At 42.2% G+C, this 22,442-nt stretch overlaps 1 protein-coding gene across 1 annotated transcript in view; it reads left to right on the top strand.

The window, feature by feature from the left end:
• The window catches only part of LOC145402051 (nucleoprotein TPR-like), a gene marked incomplete at its 3' end in the record, with an annotated part of 419,889 nt that overhangs the window by 90,445 nt on the left and 307,002 nt on the right, over positions 1-22,442 (top strand). Inside the window, exons 9-11 of the mRNA XM_080274148.1 lie at positions 6,578-6,739; positions 7,420-7,539; positions 8,198-8,354. Of these exons, the coding sequence (XP_080130274.1) occupies positions 6,578-6,739; positions 7,420-7,539; positions 8,198-8,354 (439 nt within the window). The remainder of the gene's footprint in view (positions 1-6,577; positions 6,740-7,419; positions 7,540-8,197; positions 8,355-22,442) is intronic.

Raw genomic sequence — 22,442 nt, 5'->3', positions numbered from 1 at the left:
AGATATCCGTTCCTTGGAGAGCTTGCGGCCAGGTACACGCTTCTCCGTCTCCTCGGCTAGAGTGTTCGTTGGCAAAGAGTGATAGAAAAAACCAGTTTCGTCAGCATTGTAGACTTGACCGAGAGTGAGGCCCTGCCTGTCGATCAAGCCCTTCACCTTGTGCCGAAACTCGTCAACTCCATCCTCGTTAGTGTCCAAAGCTTCGCCATGAGCTTTACGGTTGGTAAGGCCATGCCGTAACTTGAACGCAAAGAGCCAACCCTCGGATGCCTTGAAGTCTAGGGCGTCATGAAACCTGGTAAACTTCTCAGCAGCAGCCTTCAGCTTCGTACCACATACCATCACACCAGCAGCACGTTGCTGTCAATACCAAATCAACATGGAGTGGTCGACTTCAGCAAACTTGGGAGTAAACATCACCTTCCTCTCCACGTTGCGTTTGCTTCTCGACGAGAAGTCAGCCGTGTAGTGCATGAGTTTGTCTCAGGATCTCTTAATATCAAACAAAGTAGATCGGGCCAGGTTAAACTCGCGGAGGATACAGGAAGAAGACCACCCCACATCTACTTTCTCCAATATCTCCCGTTTCTTCTCCAGAGTCAAGACCACTCTCCTCCTCTTCTCAGGCGGCGAGGCCATCATCACATACATGAAGGAGAGGCACGAGAGCAGCAGGAGTGCCTGCAGCAGGTAAGGCACCACCACAAAAGCGAGCACGTGGGCAGCCATGACAACGAGCGTGCACTTACGATGAGAGACAGGCGGAAAGTGGGGAGGATGCAGGGGCGCTCTAGCGGACGTCGGAGGATTGACGCACCACAACAAAACTGTCCCGCGCCCCGCTTGCCAGGTTCAAATTATGGGCGGGATTTTTTTTTTTTTTTTCCCCCGGACCATTTTTGGAATATTGGATCCTGGGACGAATATGTCCGGTTAGTGGGGATGTTTGGATATTAGAGGGTTTTAGTACAGTACTCATTGTAGTAGTAGTAGTAGCAGTTGTGGTAGTAGATGTATTTGTAGTATTAGGATTAGATAGATATAAGCAACCAACTCTTAGAGGTTAGTTCTAACAATGGTGGATTGATTTGTATTGATAATTTGCCTAAATGTGCTCTATTGGTCAGGTGGTTAGAATGACCCAGGTAGTGACAGCCTTCCGTAGGTTCAGTCCCCAGGAGGTGACCAGAGGATTTTTCTTCATGTGGTGCCACCAAGGGAAGCAGGCTAATCATCTACCCTGTAATGTACTGGACCGTGGTAGCCTAGTTTCAGACCCCTACACTGCAAGTTGGATACTGTACGGTAATCCCTCCACTGTCCGATGTAATAGAGCCAAAGGCATGTCCGGAAAATGGTCCCGTGCAGAAAGTGGGCCCCTGGCTCCTGGACCGGTACTTAAGGACCCTAACCCAGCCTAACTTTGAAAGCCACCTAAATAACTCCCTACTGGACATACATAGCACCTATTTAAACCTATTTAAGACCCTATTCACACCAATAATGGACATAAAACATGAAATAAATGATAAGGAATCAAATAATGAGGAATTCAAAGTGACCATACCTCAGCCAGGGTACTTACAGCATGTCTGTGGCCACCTTCTCTAAGGCTTTGGCATTGGTGAAAATGCTTTTGAAGCCCATACAGTAATCCAGTGTTGTGCTGCACTTACAGTAATTCTTTGCACTGTGAGTTATAATTGTCTAACACTGCACATTGTTAATTGCACCATGCCAGTTTCAACTGCCAGTTTGCACTCCACAGTTAATCCTTTGCACTCTAAATTCTAATTTTTTAACACTGCACAACACTGTAAATTCCCTTGTGGTCTAGTGGCGAGTTATTGCAGTTTATTCACTGTTTATTCACAAAAAACGGGCACTTGTGGCTTCCATTGCAATAAGCATCTACTCGCGATCGAAGTTAGGCAGTAACTGTTGGTGACGGGGAAACAGAGTTGCCAGATTGCAATGGCCACTTTACCAAACTCCTCAATTTTCATTACCAAATTCGTAAAGCTAGCATTTATTCTTCACTAATTATATATACAAGTGGAAATAAATGTAATCACTCTCCTTGTAATTAACAGCATGTTGATTATTTTCACACTATGTAGGCTAGCAGATTAATCAGAGACAGCAGACAGTCCACCATCTCCATCCTGTGTATCCTCATACATGTGAAAAATCCGTTTGGTAATGCATTATTCTAATTCATTACGAAACGAATTTTTAATTACCAAATTGGTCCACATTTGGTAATGAAAAATACCCAATGGCAACCCTGACAGGGGAGAGGGGAAGGGGGAGGAAAGGAAGGGGTGAAGGGACCATGGCGTAAACAGCTGTTCTCCGCCGCACGGCAATTTCAAATTATGGGTGGGAAAAAATTGAATTTTGGAGGGATGTTTTTCTTTTTTGGCCATTTTTGGGTTCCTAAGGTCCAGGCCCACAATGTCCGGTAAATGGGGTGTCTGGAAAGTAGGCGTCCGGATAGTATAGAGATTACTGTAATATGGAAATTGGCAGTTACCACTTTTATAATTTCTCAGTATCTAGGGCTGGTGACAGTACTTTCAGAGCAGAGGGAGTATCGCAAAGTGCGGTTTGCCACGAAGGTGTGGGAAGCAACTCCATCTTGTGCAGTGTTTGTGATAAGTGGGTGCATAAGAAATGTAGTGGTATTAGAGGCAAACTGCGAGATAGCACTACTTTCGTGTGTGCGGTTAGTCGGGGAGGGCATGTAGAGAGTGTCATGCGTGAAAGGTTGGATCCTGCTGGAGAGTGTCAAGTGTGTAGAGGAGTTTTGTTATCTGGGGGGCATGTTGCTGGTTCCTTGAGAGCAGTGATAAGAAACAGGGAAGTGAGCATGGAAGTGAAAAAGTTACTACATGACAGTATTGTGATACCAACTCTAACGTATGGAAGTGAAGCTTGGATGTTGTTGGAAGGACACAAGTCAAGAGTGAGAGCAGTGGAAATGAGTTATTTAAGAGGAGCCTGTGGAGTCACATGGAGAGACAGGCGGACATATGAGGATATAAAGGAGTGTTGTGGTGTGGATGTGGATGTGATAGGAAGCATTAGGAGGAATACACTGAGGTGGTTTGGCCATGTGGAGAGGATGGAGGGTGAAAGACTGACGAAGAGAGTGTATGTGAGTGAGGTGGAGGGGGGGAGAGGGAGGGGGAGGCCGAGGATGAGATGGAGGGATGGAGTGGCGAGGTATATGAGAGAGGGGAGTGTGAGCTGGGAGCAGGGCAGTTAAATGGTGAGGGACAGGGCAACGTGGAGGAGATTTGTTTGTGGCCATCCCGAATGGGATTGAGGCGTCTGGCAATAGATAGATAGATAGATGTTATGTGCTGGAGGTGGGGCTGGCTCTGTGGCAAGGGTAAGGAGTAGTTGGAAGAAGTTAAGCAAGCTGTTGCCTCTCCTGACAGTGAGAGGGCTCTCCTTCCATGCTGAAGATTCCTTGTATGAAGCATGAATTAGGAGTGTTGTGATGTATGGTATTGAGACCAGGACAGTAAAGGAGGAGGATATTCATAGGCTTAGGTGTACAGAAACGACAGTCTTTAGATGGATGTGTAGTGCATCCATGAATTTGAGGCCTGGTGGGCTAGAATTATGATTGAAGAGTTTAGAGGAAGAATGAGACTGGACTGTATTGATGTTTTGATGCGGAGGGGTAAATTGAGATGTTCTGGGCATATTGAGGAGAAAGAGGATGACAGTTGGGTGCAGAAAGTGAAAAGTGTGAACATCAGAGGTAGGGTTGCAAGAGGTAGACCGAAAAAGACGTGAGATAAGGTCATAGAGTGTGAATTCTGGAATATGGGACTGAATAGGGAGGCCACCAGAGGTGGAGCAGCATGAAGAGCTGCCATTAGGTGACTATGGCCAACACATGCAAGCGTGTTGGTGCATTTTAAACAGTGTGACAACATGATATAATGAGTGATATTAATGTGCTGGCTGTCTTTGTTGTAAGTTAGGGTTGTTTTCCTAAATATATTGACATTTTGCATACAACTATGACTCCACATTAGGGAACAGTGACAAAGTAACCTTCATAAGTAGCAATACAACATTTATAGGCAGTTTGTAGTTTATTGTGGACTTACTGGCATCATCATCATCATCATCATCATGACCTCCCTTCCCACCCTAGGGCAGGTTGAGAAGTAGCAGTGTCCAGACAGCCAATATTTGCCCAGTTCAGTGGGCCACGCTTCCATTCTGTCATCATTGAAGCCCTCAAAATCTTGGCTCCATCAGATAGGCCAAAAAAATTTCACCACGTTCGTAGCTTCACATATACATATCTGACAGAGTCAGTCCGAATGCTGTCATGTTAAAAAGGGGTGCCAAATCCCTGGTTATGCACTTCTCTGCACAAAATGCATCCATCCAGCTTGGTCTCTTGCCAGTCCCTTAGCCTCAGTAACTTCCATACATCTCTTCCTCATACACTCTTCCACCATATCCCTCCACTTTCTTCTTGGCCTACCTTGCCTCTTCCTTCAAATTCACTCAGATGTACCTTTCTCACCACTCTATGGTTATCCTTTCTCTCCACATCTCAGTGCACTCTCTTCGATTGTGGTGTCCACAGACTTCCTCACTCCACATCTCTCACGTATCACATTATTCCGTATCCTATCATCTCTCTGTACTCCACATACGTTCCTCAGGAGTCCCATCTTCACTACTTTTACTCTTGACTTTTAATTTTCATGCCACACTATAGTCTCACATCTGTATTTTAAAGTTAGTACTAATACTCCTTCATATAAGCCTTGCCCAGCTGCAACACTCAAGCCTATGTTTCTTATCAAGGCCTGCATAGCACCAGGTGCTTTCCTTCCTTGCGTCACTTTACTTTCCACTTCTTTTGCACATATTCCTCTCTTTTCTATCACTGTACCCAGGTGTTTGAACTCTCTCAACAGATTCCAGTCTCTCTCCATTCACTGTAATATCACACGGGGTCACCTTCTCTCTCAATAACCATCACTTTACTCATTTCTGCATTTACTCTCAAAACATGACACTCACAGACATCTACAAAACTCTGCACTAGTTTACTAGGCTCTTGTCTGGTATTTGGAAGTAGCACTGCATCATCAGCATACAACAAATTTGAGATATTCCATCCTTCACCTTTCATTACCATGCCATCCCTCTCTCCATTACTCGTGTTTTTACTTCTCGTATCACCCCATCCACATACTGTGTATATTGAACAACCATGGGGACATCATGCTACCTTGTCGCACGCCCACATTGATCATAAACCATTCACTTAGATGCCCATCCCGTACACGTGCCTCACTACCATTATGAAAATTCCTAATGGCACCTGGCAGCTTACGATACACCATACATGCGCAAAACCTTCCCCAATCCTTCTCTGTCTACTTTGTTGTATGCTTCTTGGAGATCCATAAATTAAATAAACACCTTATAGTCCTTCTCACATTTGTTCTCCACTCTGTCTCACTGCAGATATTTGATCCATACATCCTCTGTCACTCCTAAAGCCGTCCTGTATGTCACTCACTAGGATTTCAGATATCTTTCTTACTTTCTTTATAAAGGTTCATCCACATACCTTCCCTACGTCACTCAGTGGACTTATTCCACGATAATTTTTGCACTCATTTCGCTCACCTTCATTTTTGTACAGGGGTGCAATCACAGCCTTTTTCCATTCTACTGCCAGTTTCACTTATCCACACTTTCTTACACATCTCCAACAAGTATTTCATTCCACTCTCCCAGATAGACATAATCATCTCTGCATACATCTACAGTCCTTATGTATAGACAAATTTAAATTTAATATTGAGCTAATGACAAGAAAAATATAAAACGAGGCCCTTTATAACAAGGATTTAGGTTATTTCAGTATTTGACTTACCCTCTTCTGTCCAGTTGTTAATTTTTCATTATATACTGTACTTGCTGCCACCAGATGATTTTATTTTCAGCTTTGGTGAAACATCTCAGAAAGGAAGAACTAGAAATTCGTTTCGTTTTTAAAGGCTCCAACATGCTTGCATGTGTCGGCCTTGGTCACCTAATGGCGGCTCTCCACACTGCACGATCCATTGCAGCCTCCCTTTTCAGTCCCTTAACCCTAAGGTCACACTTAATGACCTCGTCCCATGTCTTTCTCGGTCTACCCCTCATAGCCTTTGTTTACTTCCTCACTACTAAATGTTTGTCTCAGGCTGAATTAAATTTACTGGTGAAATCCAGAGTCACATGAAAGATGCATCACCAGATTGAAAGGGACTATGTAGTTAAATTAACCTCAGGATGAAGACAATTAACCTTATTAGATTTATCACATTGAAGTGGGGGTTAACCTAAGTAAATTCACCTCAGACTGTAGGAGATTAACCTGATTAGATTAACCCATCACTGCATGGTAATCTAGTGATAAGAATACCCCTGTTAAAGTGATGGCCTTGAGTAGATTTGATTCACATGTAGGCCCAGCTCTGTCAGATGAATACAGACTGATTATAATTAACCCCATCTTTGCCACACAGGAGTCAGTAAGCTGATTGATCTCTCTCCATCGGCCACCGCAGCCAGTGAGCTTATGAGTCGCGGCCTGACCCTTTCACAACTCTATGCTGAGTATGTCACCGTATCTGATAAACTCATTGCCACTGAGGAGGAAAACAAAAGGCTTAAGAAATATGTTGATCAAATACTGAAGGTATGTTAGGGTTTGAAATACTCGCCTTACTCACTTGCCTCTTCTTTCCTCTCAATTCTCTCCCTTCCTTTTCTCTTTTCCTTCATTTCATCTGCTCTCTACTCCCCTCACCATTCCATTCTTCTCTTGTTACTCTATTCTGAATACCTCATTGAATGCAAACAAGCTAATTCCCATTGAAGAGGACAAGAAGATAAAGAAATGTGTAGACCGGATGCTGCAGGTATGTAAGGGATTTTTCTTTTCTTATTCACTTCATCTTTCACACTCTTACTCACTCCTTCTACTTGCCTCTCCTCTCTCTCTACTCCTCTCCTCTCCTCTCCTCTCCTCTTCTCTGTCTCTGACTCTCTCTCTCTCTCTCCTCTCTCTCTCTCTCTCTCTCTCTCTCTCTCTCTCTCTCTCTCTCTCTCTCTCTCTCTCTCTCTCTCTCTCTTTCTCTCTCTCTCTCCTCCTCTCTCTCTCTCTCTCTCTCTCTCTCTCTCTATGTGCCTATATAAAGCAACTGCAATATACCTTTACCCAAGTAGTCTCTGTCTGTCTGTCTCTGTCTCTCTCTCTCTCTCTCTCTCTCTCTCTCTCTCTCTCTCTATACTTATATAAAGCAACTACAATATACCATTACCCAAGTATTCTTTCTCTCAACCAAATTCATCCAAACGCCAACCGTCCGCCAACAGGAGATAGAGGAGCGTGTACCAGTGATAAAGAAGCAACGTGAGGACCACCACAAGTCCCTCGAGTCCATCACCAAACTGCAGACACAGCTGGACCAAGCCGTAGAGGAGAGGGAGAAGCAGGTGGGTGTGGGTTGTACAGTTCTATCAGGTTAGAAGCCAGCTGACTGTAGTGGTTGGGGTGGTTGTGAGTGAGTGAGGATTGATTTTGTTTGTTGTGGTGTTGGCCCTGTGAGAGAGAGAGAGAGAGAGAATGGGGTTGGTGGCAGTGGAGTGGTGGGATAGGGGAGAAGCAGTTGGAGAAAAATGATGATGATGATGATGACAAGAAAAATGATGGTGATGATGATGGCAGGAAGAATGATAGTGATGGTGATGGTGATGATGGGAAGAAGAATGATGGTGATGATTATGATGATAAAGAGGGGGAGGATGAAGATGGGTTAGAGGAGGAAAAGAATGATGATGATGGTAAGGTGAATGATATTGATGTTTAATGAAGATGATGATGATGGTGATTTTTGATGATGATGGTGATGGTTGTTGTTATTGTTATTGTTGTTTTTATTCTGGTTGTCCTGACCAGGATTCTGGGGGGTTGATTGGAGACAAAAATGAGAGTTAGACCCATTTGATGTGGAAGACTTACTTCTCATTCTGTTAAGTTTTCACTTGCTTTCTGAACCCTACCTCATCTTGCCCCTAGTTAGGAAAATAGGTTTGGATGATGACTAATGATGATGATGATGAAGAGGGTAAATATCTGCTTTTGTTATTGCAGCGTGTACTCAGTGATGAAGCTGTGCGACGTAAAGAATTTCTAGAACGCAAGAATCAGCGTTTGGGGGATCAGTTGAAGGACGTCAGTCGGCAGGTGGCAGTTCTGGTCACGCAGGTTGAAGCTGCACGAGCCGGTCTCCCTCCACCTCCTATACACAGTGCGTATATACAGTACATGTATTGAAGTACTGTATTTTGGTATATGCATAAATACATAGCTGCCAAAACCATTCAGAGCCTTTAGCCAAATAGCCAGGGGCGGCATTTGGGGGGGACAGCGAGGGGTGCTCGCCCCCCCCCCCAAGCCTTCTGAGGAGGCCTCCAAATCAAGTACAATTAATGAAAAAAAATATAAGGTTATCACTGTGAAATTAAATATAATTTGTATTTACCCCCTTGGGGTAAGGGGGTTTTTCAAGAATACTCCCCCAGTATCCCTGCTTGTTGTAAAAGGCGACTAAAAGGGTTGGCGAAGGGTTAGTGCCCCTCCCTGGAAAACAACTAACTAAAAAGAAAAACAAGAAGCCTCGAACAAGGACTGACCAAATGATGACAACCAAGGACCGGACAAAGGACTTGGTAATGGCAACATGGAATGTAAGTGGTGCGAATGATGAGGCGAAAGAGAGAGAGAGATTGTCCAGGTGCTTGAGGGTGCGAAAGTGGATGTATGTGGAATAACTGAAACAAAATGGAGAGGAGAAAGTGTGAGAGAATGGGAGTATGGATGGGGTATATGTGCAGGAGTAGGTGAGAATGAGAGGGCAAAAGAGGGAGTATGTATAGTTGTGAGTAAAAGATGGAAGAAGAGCATAAGACAGTATGGATCACTTGGGTCAAGGATTGTGTGGGTAAGGTTGAAAGTTGGAATACGAATGTGGTCGATTGTGTGTGTGTATGCGCCAACACAAGATCGTGCTAGCAGAGTGAGAGAAGAGTTCTGGACAAATGTGGAAGTGTGCATGGAAAAATTTGGAAGGAATGAGAGAGTGTTTTTGATTGGTGATATGAATGATAAAGTAGGGAATGTGAAGGTGGATGGAATAGTTGGTGAGTGGGGTGTGCCTGCTGAGATGGATGAGAATGGGAGTGCGTTAGTGGACATTTGTGCCGGGAGGGGGTTGGTGATAGCCAATACCCTCTTCAGGCATAAAATGATCCATAGGTATAAATGGCGAGTGATGAGAAGGGTGGGTGGTGAACTGAATGAAAGGAAGGCAATGATTGATTATGTGTGTGTGGATGAAAGGATGCGAAGATGTATAATGGATGCAAGAGCTTATAGAGGTTGGGGGAGTGGACTTTCTGGCCACTACTTGGTGGTGGCCAGAATTAGGATCCAAGTAAGATGGACAAATAGAAGAAGGGATAGATGAGAGGAAGGAGTAGTTGCAAGGAGAGTGGAAAGGTTACAAGAGGATTAGAAAAAGGCAGAGTATAAGAGAGAAGTGGAGGAACGATTGGGCAGATATGAATTGGAGCAGATGGGAGACGTGGAAGGTGTGTGCAGGTTATTCACAGAAGAAATATGTGCAGCATGTGATGTGGTGTGTGGGAGGAAGAGAAGACAGAGGGGGGTGCAAGGAACAGTGTGGTGGACTGAAGAGGTGAGACAGGCTGTGGCACAAAAGAAAAAAGCATACAATGAATGGATGAGAAATAGGGGCGTTGAAGAAGTTGAGAGGCGGAAGAGAGAGTTATATGTAGAAAGAAAGAGAGAGGTGAAAAGTTTAGTAAGAGAGTGGATGAGGAATTTGGAAGGAATTTGAGTGTAAAGTGGAGGGACTGTAAGAAAATGTTCTGGAAAGAAGTGAAGAGAGTAAGACAGGATGGAAGTAAGGTTAGCAGGGGAGTGAAAGATAAAAATGGTAGATTACTAGTAAGGGAGAAAAAGTGAGCAGATGGAGAGATCACTTTAAGGAATTGTTGAACATACAGGATGGAAGTAATGTGAGTATAAGTGGCTGGGGAATGGCCGGGAGAAGGAGGGAGGTGAGAAGACAGGAAGAAATCAGTAGGATCGAAGTTGTGGAAGCAGTGAAGAAAGTTAAATTGGGGAAAGCCCCAGGAATTGATGGAGTGAGTGGTGAAATTGTGAAGCATGGGGGAGAGATAGTAGTAGAATGGATGTGGAAGATGTGCATATTGGCCTGGGAGGAAGGTAGAGTCCCAGAGGATTGGAAGTCAGGTATAATTATTCCCTTGTACAAAGGATAACGGGAGAAAGAAGTGTGTGGTAATCATAGGGGCATTTGTCTTCTTAGTATAATAGGAAAAGTGTATGGTAGGATACTTATTGACGGAGTTAGAGAAAGAACAGAGGAATTAGTTGGAGAAGAACAAGGAGGCTTTAGGAAGGGAAGAGGTGTGTTGATCAGATATTCATTCTTAGATCTTTAGTGGAAAAGTTTCTAGAGAAGGGAAAGAAGTTGTATGCGGCTTTCATGGATTTGGAGAAAGCGTATGACAGGGTGGATAGACAAGGATTGTGGAAAGTGTTAAGAATAAATGGAGTAGATTGGACGTTGTTGAATACTGTGAAGAGTATGTATGATGGTGCTAAGGTTGCAGTGCGTGTGGATGGTGAACTATTTGAATTTTTCTCTTTGAAGGTTGGGTTGAAACAGGGATGTGTCATGTCTCCATGGTTGTTCAATCTGTACATGGATGGGGTAATAAAAAACGTACAGGGTAGGGTAGTGGATGTTGGAGTGGCCTTGGTGAGAGAGGATAATGTTTGGAAACTCCCTGTACTGTTGTTTGTAGGTGATACTGTGTTGTTGAGTGAAGACGAAGGGGAGCTGCAAGGCTTGGTGGATGAGTTTGGGAGAGTGTGTAAGAAACGGAATCTAAAGGTGAATGTAGGGAAGAGTAAAGTGATGGTCTTTGAGAGAGGTGAAGTCAGTGAATGTACAGCAAGGTTGGATAGTGAGGAAATGGAAAATGTGAGTATGTTTAAGTACTTGGGTAGTGTGATGAGTAAGGATGGAGGTTTGAAGGGTTAAGTGCTTGAAAGGGTACAGCAGGGAAGAAAGGTTGCTGGTTCCTTGAAAGCAGTGATAAGAAACAGGGAAGTGAGCATGGAAGTGAAAAAGTTAGTACATGACAGTATTGTGATACCAACTCTAACGTATGGAAGTGAAGCTTGGAAGTTGTTGGAAGGACACAAGTCAAGAGTGAGAGCAGGGGAAATGAGTTATTTAAGAGGAGCCTGTTGAGTCACATGGAGAGACAGGCTGACGAATGAGGATATAAAGGAGCGTTGTGGTGTGGATATGGATGTGATAGGAAGCGTTATGAGGAACACACTGAGGTGGTTTGGCCATGTGGAGAGGATGGAGCGTGAAAGACTGACGAAGAGATGTATGTGAGTGAGGTGGAGGGGGGAAGAGGGAGGGGGAGGCCGAGGATGAGATGGAGGGATGGGGTTGAGAGGTATACGAGAGAAGGGGGTATGAGTTGGGAGCAGGGCAGTGAAATGGCGGGGGACAGGGTGATGTGGAGGCGATTTGTTTGTGGCCACCCCAAACGGGATTGAGGCGTCTGTGAATAGATAGATAGATAGACGTTTTGAGTGAAATATATTGTGTGTGTGTGTGTGAATGTGTGTGTGTGTGTGTGTGTGTGTGTGTGTGTGTGTGTGTGTGTGTGTGTGTATGTGTGTGTGTATGTGTGTGTGTGTGTGTGTGTGTGTTCTTACCTTAACTAATTGTTCTTACCTAATTATATCTTTACAGGAATGAGTCAAGTTCATACTGTCCCTTTTCTTAAACCATGTTTATCGTACATATCCCTAAAATTGTGAATTGTTTTGGCACACACTATTTCATTCGGTAGTGCATTCCACTGATCAATTGCTCTGTTTGGGAAACTAAATTTCCTTACGTCTTTATCACCTCTCTTCTTATGTAGTTTTTTGCAGTGTCCTCTTGCTGATGCTTGCCCATAGGTTAAGTAATCATTTATGTCTATTTTCTCCTTCCCTGATATGCATTTATATATCATAATCATGTCACCTCTTTTCCTTCTCTCCTGTAGTGTTGGTAGATTCAGTTTATTTAGTCTTTCTTCGTATCTTAGATCCCTTAAGCTTGGTACCCATCTTGTAGCGGCCCTTTGAACTTTTTCAATCTTGTCTATGTGTTTTTTGAGATGAGGACTCCAGACTACTGATGCATACTCCAGGGTTGGTCTGATGAATGATGATATTATCTTTCATAGCATGTCTTCATTTATGTATGTGAATGCTGTTCTCATATTTGCAAGCAGTGTATACATGTATACATGGAAATGAAAAAGTTACTACATGACAGTATTGTGATACCAACTCTAACGTATGGAAGTGAAGCTTGGACGTTGTTGGAAGGACACAAGTCAAGAGTGAAAGCAGTGGAAATGAGTTATTTAAGAGGAGCCTGTGGAGTCACACGGAGAGACAGGCTGACGAATGAGGATATAAAGGAGCGTTGTGGTGTAGATGTGGATGTGATAGGAAGCGTTATGAGGAACACACTGAGGTGGTTTGGCCATGTGGAGAGGATGGAGGGTGAAAGACTGACGAAGAGAGTGTATGTGAGTGAGGTGGAGGGGGGAAGAGGGAGGGGGAGGCCAAGGATGAGATGGAGGGATGGGGTGGAGAGGTATATGAGAGAGGGGTGTGTGAGTTGGGTGCAGGGCAGTGAGATGATGGGGGACAGGGCGACTTGGAGGCGATTTGTTTGTGGCCACCCCAAACGGGATTGAGGCGTCTGGCAATAGATAGATAGGTAGATAGTATACATGTTCCGTACCTTCTCACTGGTGTAGTCAGCCGGAGATAGTCTGTTATTCATAATCACACCTAGGTCCTTCTCTCTTTCAGATGTGTGTAGGGTTTTATTTCCAAACTTATAATCCCAATCAGGTCTTTTTCCACTTTTACCAAACTTGATTACATGACACTTGTCCACATTGAATTCCATTTGCCATGTATTACTCCATTCTTGAAGTTTATTTAATTCTTCTTGTAGCTCTTTACAAGAGTCTGTGTTAGTAAGTCTCCTTTGTATTTTTGCATCATCTGCAAACATATTTAGATAGCATTCATTTCCAGTGTTACTGTCTATCATTTATATACACTAAAAACATGATTGCTGCCAGCACTGAGCCCTGTGGTACTCCACAAGTCACTTCTTTCCATGATGAGTAATTTCCCCTTAGTACTGTTCTCAATTCTGTTCTTATGAGAAAATCTTACATCCAACAATACAGTTTGCCTCGAATTCCTCCTTGATGGTACAGTTTCCATAAAAGTCTTTGGTGTGGTACTGTGTCAAATGCTTTCTTGAAATCTAAATAGATACTGTCCACCCATCCTTCTCTTTCCTGTAATGTGTCTGTTACTCTGTCATAGTAGCGCAGCAGATTAGTAACACATGATTTTCCTTTTCTGAAACCAAGCTGTCTTTCTGTTGTCATATTGTGTTCTTCTATATGATTTACCCAGGCTTTTCTTATAAGCTTTTCTAATACCTTGCTTACAACACTGGTTAGTGATACTGGTCGGTAGTTGAGAGGATTTTGTCTATTCCCTTTCTTGAATAAGGGAACAATGTTTGCTTTCTTTCAAATATCAGGTAGTTTACCTTGACTCAAGGATTTCTTGAAAATTAAAAATAATGATTTATTTAACTCCTTTGCACATTCACGTAGTACCCAACTTGAAATTTCATCAGGACCATTTGCTTTTCCTTTGTCTAATTTACTTAGCTACTCCTGTATTACTTTTTCTGATGTTTGTGTATCTGGTAGTATATGTGGGCATGCATGTTCCACATAATCCCTCTCAAATTTTTTTTCCTCTGTAAAAACTGATTGGAATTTCTTGTTTGATGCTTCACAAATATCCTTCTCTTGTGTATAAGTAATTCCCTCGTCCGTAATGGATTGTATTTTATCTTTTACTTTGGTTTTGCTTCTGATGTAGCTGTAAAATAGCTTCAGTTGATCACTACTTTTATTTATGATATCCTCCTCAAACTGTTTTTGGGCTTTGCTCCTTATTCTTGTATAATCGTTTCTTGCCTGTTTGTAATTATTATATGCCTTTTCACTATTGTGTCTTCTGTATATATTCCACAACAAATCTCTCTCTCTCTCTCTCTCTTTTTTTTTTTTTTTTTTTTTTTTTTTTTTTTTTTTTTTGAACCATTTCTTTATTTTCTTTTCTGCTTCTTTATGCATTGAGATGTACATCTGGACTCCTATTTCAAAAATTTCACAGAATTTTTTTTATATATAGCATTTAAATCTTGTCCTCTAAGCTCCTTTCCCCAATCAGTTTCTGAGAAGTACTTCGTTAGGTCATGATAGTTTCCCTTTTTATAGTTTAGGCTCTTTTTGTAACTTTCATTGGTGTTAACTATGTCATATACTATCCTGAAGTTGCAACTTAGTACTGCATGGTCGCTTTTGCCGAATGGAGGGTGGTATATTAAATTGTCAATATCATTTTCTTGCCTTATAAATATGAGATCTAGCATTGAGGGTACATCGAGTCCTCTTTTACTGGTGCTTTCCCTTACATGTTGCGTTAGGATAAACTCTTGCACGAGATCCAGGAGTACAGTGTTTGGTCCCAACAGCTTTCTTGGCTTATTATATCTAGAATATTCCAATTTATATTTGTATTAAAATCTCCAGTTAGTATAATTCTTTCCGATTTCTCTTCCATTTTATGTAGTAATGTTCTTAAACTCTGAATTGTATTCTCTGCCAGGTCCTCATACTCGTCTCTTTCCCATGTGTTTGACTTGGGTGGCATGTACATATTGGCTACAATTACTTTCCCTTCAGATGTATTGATCTCTACTGCAATCAGTTCTACTTGTGAGGGTATATCTAGTTCTATTGCTTTGACTTTTAGATTTTTCTTAGTTACTATTATAATTCCTCCTCCTTTTTTAAGTTCCTATCTCTTCTCCATGTGTTGTATTCCTCCAAGTTTAGGATGTCACTTGATATCCTTGGTGTTAATTTTGTTTCAGTTAGGCATATTATATGTGGTTCATTTTCTCTGACATAATCATTCATCTCTAATAATTTAGATACCATTTCATCCACATTTGAGTACATGAACTTAATCATCTTGTTTATATACATGTCATGACATGGTTCTACTACCTTCCTCCTTTTTATTCCATCCTGTTTATGTACCACTTTCGTACCTGCAATCCTATTACTTTGTAAAAAAATGTGTTCTTCTCTTCTGATCTTCCCTCATTTTTTGTTTTTGCTTCCTCTCTCTTCTCTTTCTGTAATTCCAGTTCCTCTTGTGTTAGGCATCTTTTTATCCATACATTTTTGAACTCCTCTTTTTCCATAAGATTCTTTGCATTTTTTAGTATCTCCTCCATGGTGTTTACATTCTGGAAGGTTACCTTTAGGGGTCTTGACTTGCTTCTCTCGTATTTCCCTAACCTTTTGTGTTCCTCTGTGTCTTTACTACAGATTTCCTGTGAGACTTCTCTCAGTATGCTCATTACATTTGCCATCTCCTTTTTGTGTCTTGAGATCTTGTTTTTTACTTCTTCCTCTTCTATACCGGTGATTACTATAGATTTGTTGATATCTACTGAATGTCTGACTAACTTAGGATTGTTTTGGATTATTCTTTTCACTTCCTTTTTAATGCTTTTTTATTCCACCCTTGTTTCTAAGTCTTTCTTTACTTTCACCATTTCAGCATAAGTGGTTTCCACATCATTTTTATAGCTTTGCACGGCTTCATTCACCTGTGTTATCTTCTCCTCAATATCACTGCTCTGGTCTGTCAGACTGCTTACTTGCCTAATTGTCTCTGTATCATTATTGAACTCTTCCATGATACTCTCGTGGTTGACTACTGTACTTGCCATTTCACTAATTTTTCTCCTAGGTGAACCCAGTTCTACTGTCAGCTCATCTATAGTTGTGTCTTTCTTGTTGACTTCCTTTCCTAATTTTTCAATTTCTTCCTTTTGCAAGTGCATCTGTTTCTTAATTTCATCAATCTCATTTTGAAAAGCCATTTCTAGCCTGTGTACTCGTTCCACCAGTTTTTTGTGAGTCTCCATTTCAACCAGTTCTTGGTAGAAATCATCGTCCTGCTTTCTACCTTTATCCCTTTTCTTTTTCAAATTTGCTTTACTAAAGTATGTGGTCATTTTGCAGTACTAACAGCACATATGGTACTTTCATTCCCTGGGGCAGTTGTAGACTAAACAAATGATCAGCTGATTGTGCGCATTCTTACTCTAATTTTTTTTTTTTTCTGTTTGAACAAGTCCTGCTTAAAACTTTTTATTTTTTATTTTTATATATATTAGAACACCATTTAGTCTAACCTGGTACAGAGCCTGACTCAAATATAGATACTGATTTAAGTACTGCCACTGGCCAAGTTGGCCGTATATGGAGCGATGGCGGCGTGCGTCTGGTCTCCTCGGTGCCTTGTGTGTGTGTGTGTGTGTGTGTGTGTGTGTGTGTTTGTAATAATCACAATAATTTACTAGGTATTTTAAAGGATGTCAGTATCCCACTGTTCAGTTATAGTAACTTCAGCGTCAAGCTGCCTTTTTATTGTATTCGTTTCGTTTCGTTTTTAAGGGCTCCAACATGCTTGCATGCTTCGGCCTTGGTCACCTAATGGCGGCTCTCCATGCTGCACGATCCATTGCAGCCTCCCTGTTCAGTCCCTTAACCCTGAGGTCCCACTTAATGACCTCGTCCCATGTCTTTCTCTGTCTACCCCTCGTAACCCCTCCCCCAATATTAACACTTCTCACCTTCCTCACCCAATTATCATCCTCCATCCTCTCCACATGTCCAAACCATGTCAATCTACCTCTCCTCATCACAACACCAATACACTCCAATCCCATCCTACCTCTCAACTCTTCCATTGTGAACCCAGCCCCCCCCAGACCTTGGATGCAGGGACTTACTACACATCCACCTAATCATTGTCATCTCTGTACGTCTGAGCCAGCAGATATCCTCCTCATTCACTGCCCAGGTCTCACTACCATACAGCATTACACTCCTAACACTTGCTGCATACAAAGACCCCTTAGCACGTAGAGAGAGTCCTCTCAATGTCAGGAGAGGCAACAGCTCCCTGAACTTCTTCCAACCACTTCTCACTCTAGCCACAGAGCTAGCTCCAGCCCCACCTCCAGCACACGTCTCCCAAATAAGAAAACTCTTCCACACACTCAAGAGATTCACCAGCAAGTTCAATCCTTTCACGTCTGACAATCTCCACCTGCTCACCCCGACACGCCGTACACATAAAATCAGCATTATCTCACAGTCTACCTCTGATACCACTACATCTCGTATGCATCGATTTATCACACACACACGACCAAGATGGAATTACTTCCCACGCCCTTGTGGGAAACTGCACATGGCCACTTTCCCTCGTCTTTGACAGTACTGCCACCAACCCTAGATATCATCATTTTTGTTTTATCTGCATATATATATATATATATATATATATATGGAAGAGTTGAGAGGTAGGATGGGACTGGAATGTATTGGTGTTGTGATGAGGAGAGGTAGATTGAGGTGGTTTGGACATGTGGAGAGGATGGGGGATGATAATTGGGTGAGGAAGGTGAGAAGTGTTAATATTGTACAGGTGAATAATTATACCTGACTTCTAATCCTCTGGGACTTTACCTTCCTCCCCGGCCAATCTGCACATCTTGCATATCTATTCTACTACTCTCTCTTCTCCATGCTTCAGCATTTAGCCACACACTCCATCAATTCCTGGGGCTTTCCCCATTTTGACTTTCTTCATTGCTTCCACTACTTCCATCCCGCTAGTCCCTTCCCCCCATCTCATCTCTCCTCCCAGCCATTTCCCTGCCACATATACTTGCATTACTTATATTCTGTGCATTTAACAATTCGATAAAGTGTTCTCTCCATATGCTAACGTTTTCTCTTTTCTCCCCTAGCAATCATTTCGTTTCATGCGTAAAGGCTCCAACATGCATGCATGCATTGGCCATGGTCACATAATGGCAGCTGTCCATGCAACTCAATCTCTGGCAGCCTCCCTATTCATTCCCTTATTCCTAAAGGTCACACTCTATGTCCTCATCCCTGGTCTTTTTTAGTCTGCCTCTCTGAACTCAACCTCATTCTCTGCACCCAGTTGCCATCTCCCATCCTCTCCACATGCCCAGACCATCACATTCTACTCTCTTCTCATCATAACACCAATTCACTCAAATCCCATCCTTTCTCTTAATTCTCCGAACATAAACCTTCACCCCCCCAGCTGTCACATTCAAGGATCCACTGCATATCCACCTAAACATTGTCATTTCTGTACATTTGAGTCTGTGAATATTCTCTTCCTTTACTGCTCAGGTCTCTACCCTGCAGCCTTACACTTCTAACACTTGCCATCGTTTCGTTTCGTTTCATTTTTAAAGGCTTCAACATGCTTGCATGTGTCGGCCTTGGTCACCTAATGGCGGCTCTCCACGCGACACAATCCATTGTAGCCTCCCTGTTCAGTCCCTTAACCCTAAGGTCACACTTAATGACCTCGTCCCATGTCTTTCTTGTTCTACCCCTCATAACCCCACCCCCAATATTAACACTTCTCACCATCCTCACCCAATTATCATCCCCCATCCTCTCCACATGTCCAAACCACCTCAATCTACCTCTCCTTATCACAACACCAATACACTCCAGTCCCATCCTACCTCTCAACTCTTCCATTGTAAACCCAGCCCCTCCAGGCCTTGGACGCAGAGACGCACTGCACATCCACCTAATCATTGTCATTTCTGTACGTCTGAGCTGGCGGATATCTTCCTCCTTCACTGCCCAGGTCTCAGTACCATACAGCATTACACTCCTAACACATGCTGCATACAAAGACCCCTTAGCACGTAGGGAGAGCCCTCTCAATGCCAGGAGAGGCAAGAGCTCCCTGAACTTCTTCCAACCACTTCTCACCCTAGCCACAGAGCTAGCTCCAGCCCCACCTCCAGCAGACAACATGTCTCCCAAATAAGAAAACTCTTCCACACACTCAAGAGATTCACCAGGAAGTTCAATTCTTTCGCGTCTGACAATCTCCACCTGCTCTCCCCGACATGCCTTACACATAAAATCAGCATTATCTCGCAGTCTGCCTCTGATACCTCTACATCTCTTATGCACCCATTTATCACAAACACCACACAAGATGGAATTGCTTCCCACGCCCTTGTGGCAAACTGCACATGGCCACTCTCCCTCGTCTTTGACAGTACCGCCACCAGCCCTGGATATCATCACTTTTGTTTTATCTGCATTTACCCATAAGCCCTTGTGCTCCATACCATCTCTCCACTTCCTAAACCTTTCCTCCGCCTCCCTTTCGTTCTCTGCAATCAACACCAAATCATCAGCATACAACAACTCCCATGGGAGTCCGTTTCTGAAGTCACGTGAAAGGGCTTCAGGTACCATGATAAACAACATGGGACTCAAAACTGACCCCTGATGCACACCAACACTCACGGAAAACCCATCTCTCAAATCTCCATTCACTCTTACCTGGGTGTGAGCATCCACATACATAACCATAACCACCCTAACCAGCCACTCCTCCAAACCAAGCTTTCTCATTGCCCACTTCACCACCTCTCTAGGGACTCTGTCAAAGGCCTTTTCCAAATCAACAAAAACAAAATAAAGATCCCTTCTCCTGCTAATATACTGTATTTTTCCTGAAACTCGAACAATGAATATGGCATCAGTGGTCCCCCTACCTGGCATAAACCCAAACTGCATCTCATCAGTATTCACTCTGGCTCATTAAAAGCTTTTATTCATCTTAGGAAGTATGTACCTGTCTTTTCGTGGACATAATGAGGGTGGTGAGCCACTGAATTCAGGAAATTTTGTAGCAAGTCTTCACCTAATTGCTGGATCATATCCCTCTCTAAAACAAAAGTTACTTTGATGATATGGCCATCGCACAAGTCCTCTGTACCCGAATGAGTTGATATCAGTTGTTGGAAGACATATCAAAGACACAACTTGTGCTGAAGCACAAGAAGCCAAGTACTTTTCAGTTATGGTTGATGAAACAAAAGACTTGTCAAAAAAAGAACAGATGGCTATTCTTGTGCAGTACTTTAGTGAGGGTATTGTGAAGGAATGTGTCATTGGAACCTATCACATGGAAAAGGTTGATGCTGCAAGTTTAGCTGATTTCATATATAAGGAGATAGAACAATCTGGTTTAATTTGGTCTAACTGTGTGGCTCAGTGTTATGATGGTACTAGTGTAATGAGTGGATGCTTTAGCGGGTTTCAAGCAAGACTAAGGGATAAAATTCATCAAGCAGGATACATATATTGCCATGCACACAGGCTGAATTTAGTACTGTGCGACTGCATAAAGAATACCAATGGCCTCTCTTCATTTTTTTCAGTTATTAACACACCTTACACATTTATTACTAACAGTAACACAAGGAACCAACTTTTCATAGAGGCACAGAAAGCAGAAGATATTTAGATTTTGACACTAGAAAGACCTGCTATAATTACATGGTCTTACTACTGTAGGTCAGTATCAAAGGTTAAGCTTTGCTATGGAAGTTTGCTATCAGTGTTTAATACAGTTTCAGAGGGTTCTGATTCAGAAGCTGCAGCAGAAGCAATTGGACTGTACTAAAAGTTAGAGTCTTTCAGGTTCGTAATGGATCTACATATTATTGAACAAGTCCTTAGTAGCAGCCGTGGCCCAGTGGGTTAGAGCGCTTCGCTCTGAGTGAAGGGTCGGAGGATCGAATCCACCCAAGGGTCATTGGTAGACATCAGGAAGGGCATCCGGTCATAAAATGCTACACGCTCCAAACCAAAGTCCTCTATCCAGGGGCAACGCCTTAGCCCTTATCCAAAAAAGGGGTACCTGGCGTAAAACTCACACTCTTAGAGTTATCAGTAATTTGTCAGATCAGCTTCAAGCATAGGAAGCCATACTATCTGAAGCTTGCCCTCTCATACAGTCAACTATTAAAGAATTGCAGATCTTGAGAACTGACAAGGCTTTCTCTGATATTTTTGACAAAGCTAAAGATTTTGCTTCAAAATATGTGATTGATACCAACTTGGAAAATTCAGATCAGTTGGGCATACCTAAGAGAATTCAGAAGGTATCATCAAGACTAAAGAGCTTAACTGATTCAGCGCTAGGGAGAAGTGATGTGAATACTTGTATTGCTCCAAAGACTGAAATCAGGAGAACCTATTTTGATATACTGTATTAAACAGCTTTCTCTCAGATCTTGATTTTCGCATCACACAAAAATGCCCTTAATGGAAGCAATGAATGCACTTGATTGCAATTCCAGAAACCTTCTAGAATATGAGAAGCTTTCTGTTATAGTACAGTCTTACAAATTCTTCTAGTATCCCAAGTATCTGTTGCAAAAACAAATTTTTTTAAGTAACAGTGAGAGGTCAAAGCATCTGTTTGAATTATATGATGAACTCAGATCATTAGATTGTGCTTATTCAGAAATAGTGAAAATTATCAAAATTCTTATCACCCTTCTAGTAACTACTGCAGGCAGTGAACGACTTTTTTCAGTATTAAGCTTAGTCAAGACATATCAAAGAACCTCATTGAGTATCGATTGCTTAGTGACTTGCTACTCATGACCTCAGAAAAAGGAACTTGTTAAAAATCTTAACTTTAACACCTTGGCTGATAGCTCTGCAAGCAGAGATCACGGAGATATCCACTGTTGCGGTAGTTCATTCATTTCTCAATGCAATAAATATACGTAGTTTAGTTTTCAATTTCCTCTAATGAATTCTGAAATTAATGTACTATTCTTACCTGAGCCTCTTCCAAATTTAAAAACCATCATTTTATTTCTCCCACCTCTTAGTGTAGAGCTTACTTTTTCACATTACTTTATATGGTTCATGGTATTTTGGGGGCTAGTAAGCTAAAAGCTTTCCGTTTTTAATTCATTTACAAGTTTAACACTTTTCATTCTCAATTTTATATTCATTAGCTTTTCAATAGGCTATAAGAATGAAGTCAGTTTAAGCTTTCACCAATACTAGTATTTTAATTGCTGTTTGGTCTGTTATCCAAGGTCATTAGCATATAATGCAATGATATGTACTTTACCATGCACTGTAAATTACATTTTCAACTTCACACAGAAATACTGCCAATGCTAGAA

Source organism: Coenobita brevimanus, chromosome 57 (assembly GCF_032717465.1).
Source record: "Coenobita brevimanus isolate Jiangsu-jjx chromosome 57, ASM3271746v2, whole genome shotgun sequence".
Lineage (NCBI taxonomy): Eukaryota > Metazoa > Arthropoda > Malacostraca > Decapoda > Coenobitidae > Coenobita > Coenobita brevimanus.
This window is presented reverse-complemented; position numbering and strand designations above follow the sequence as displayed.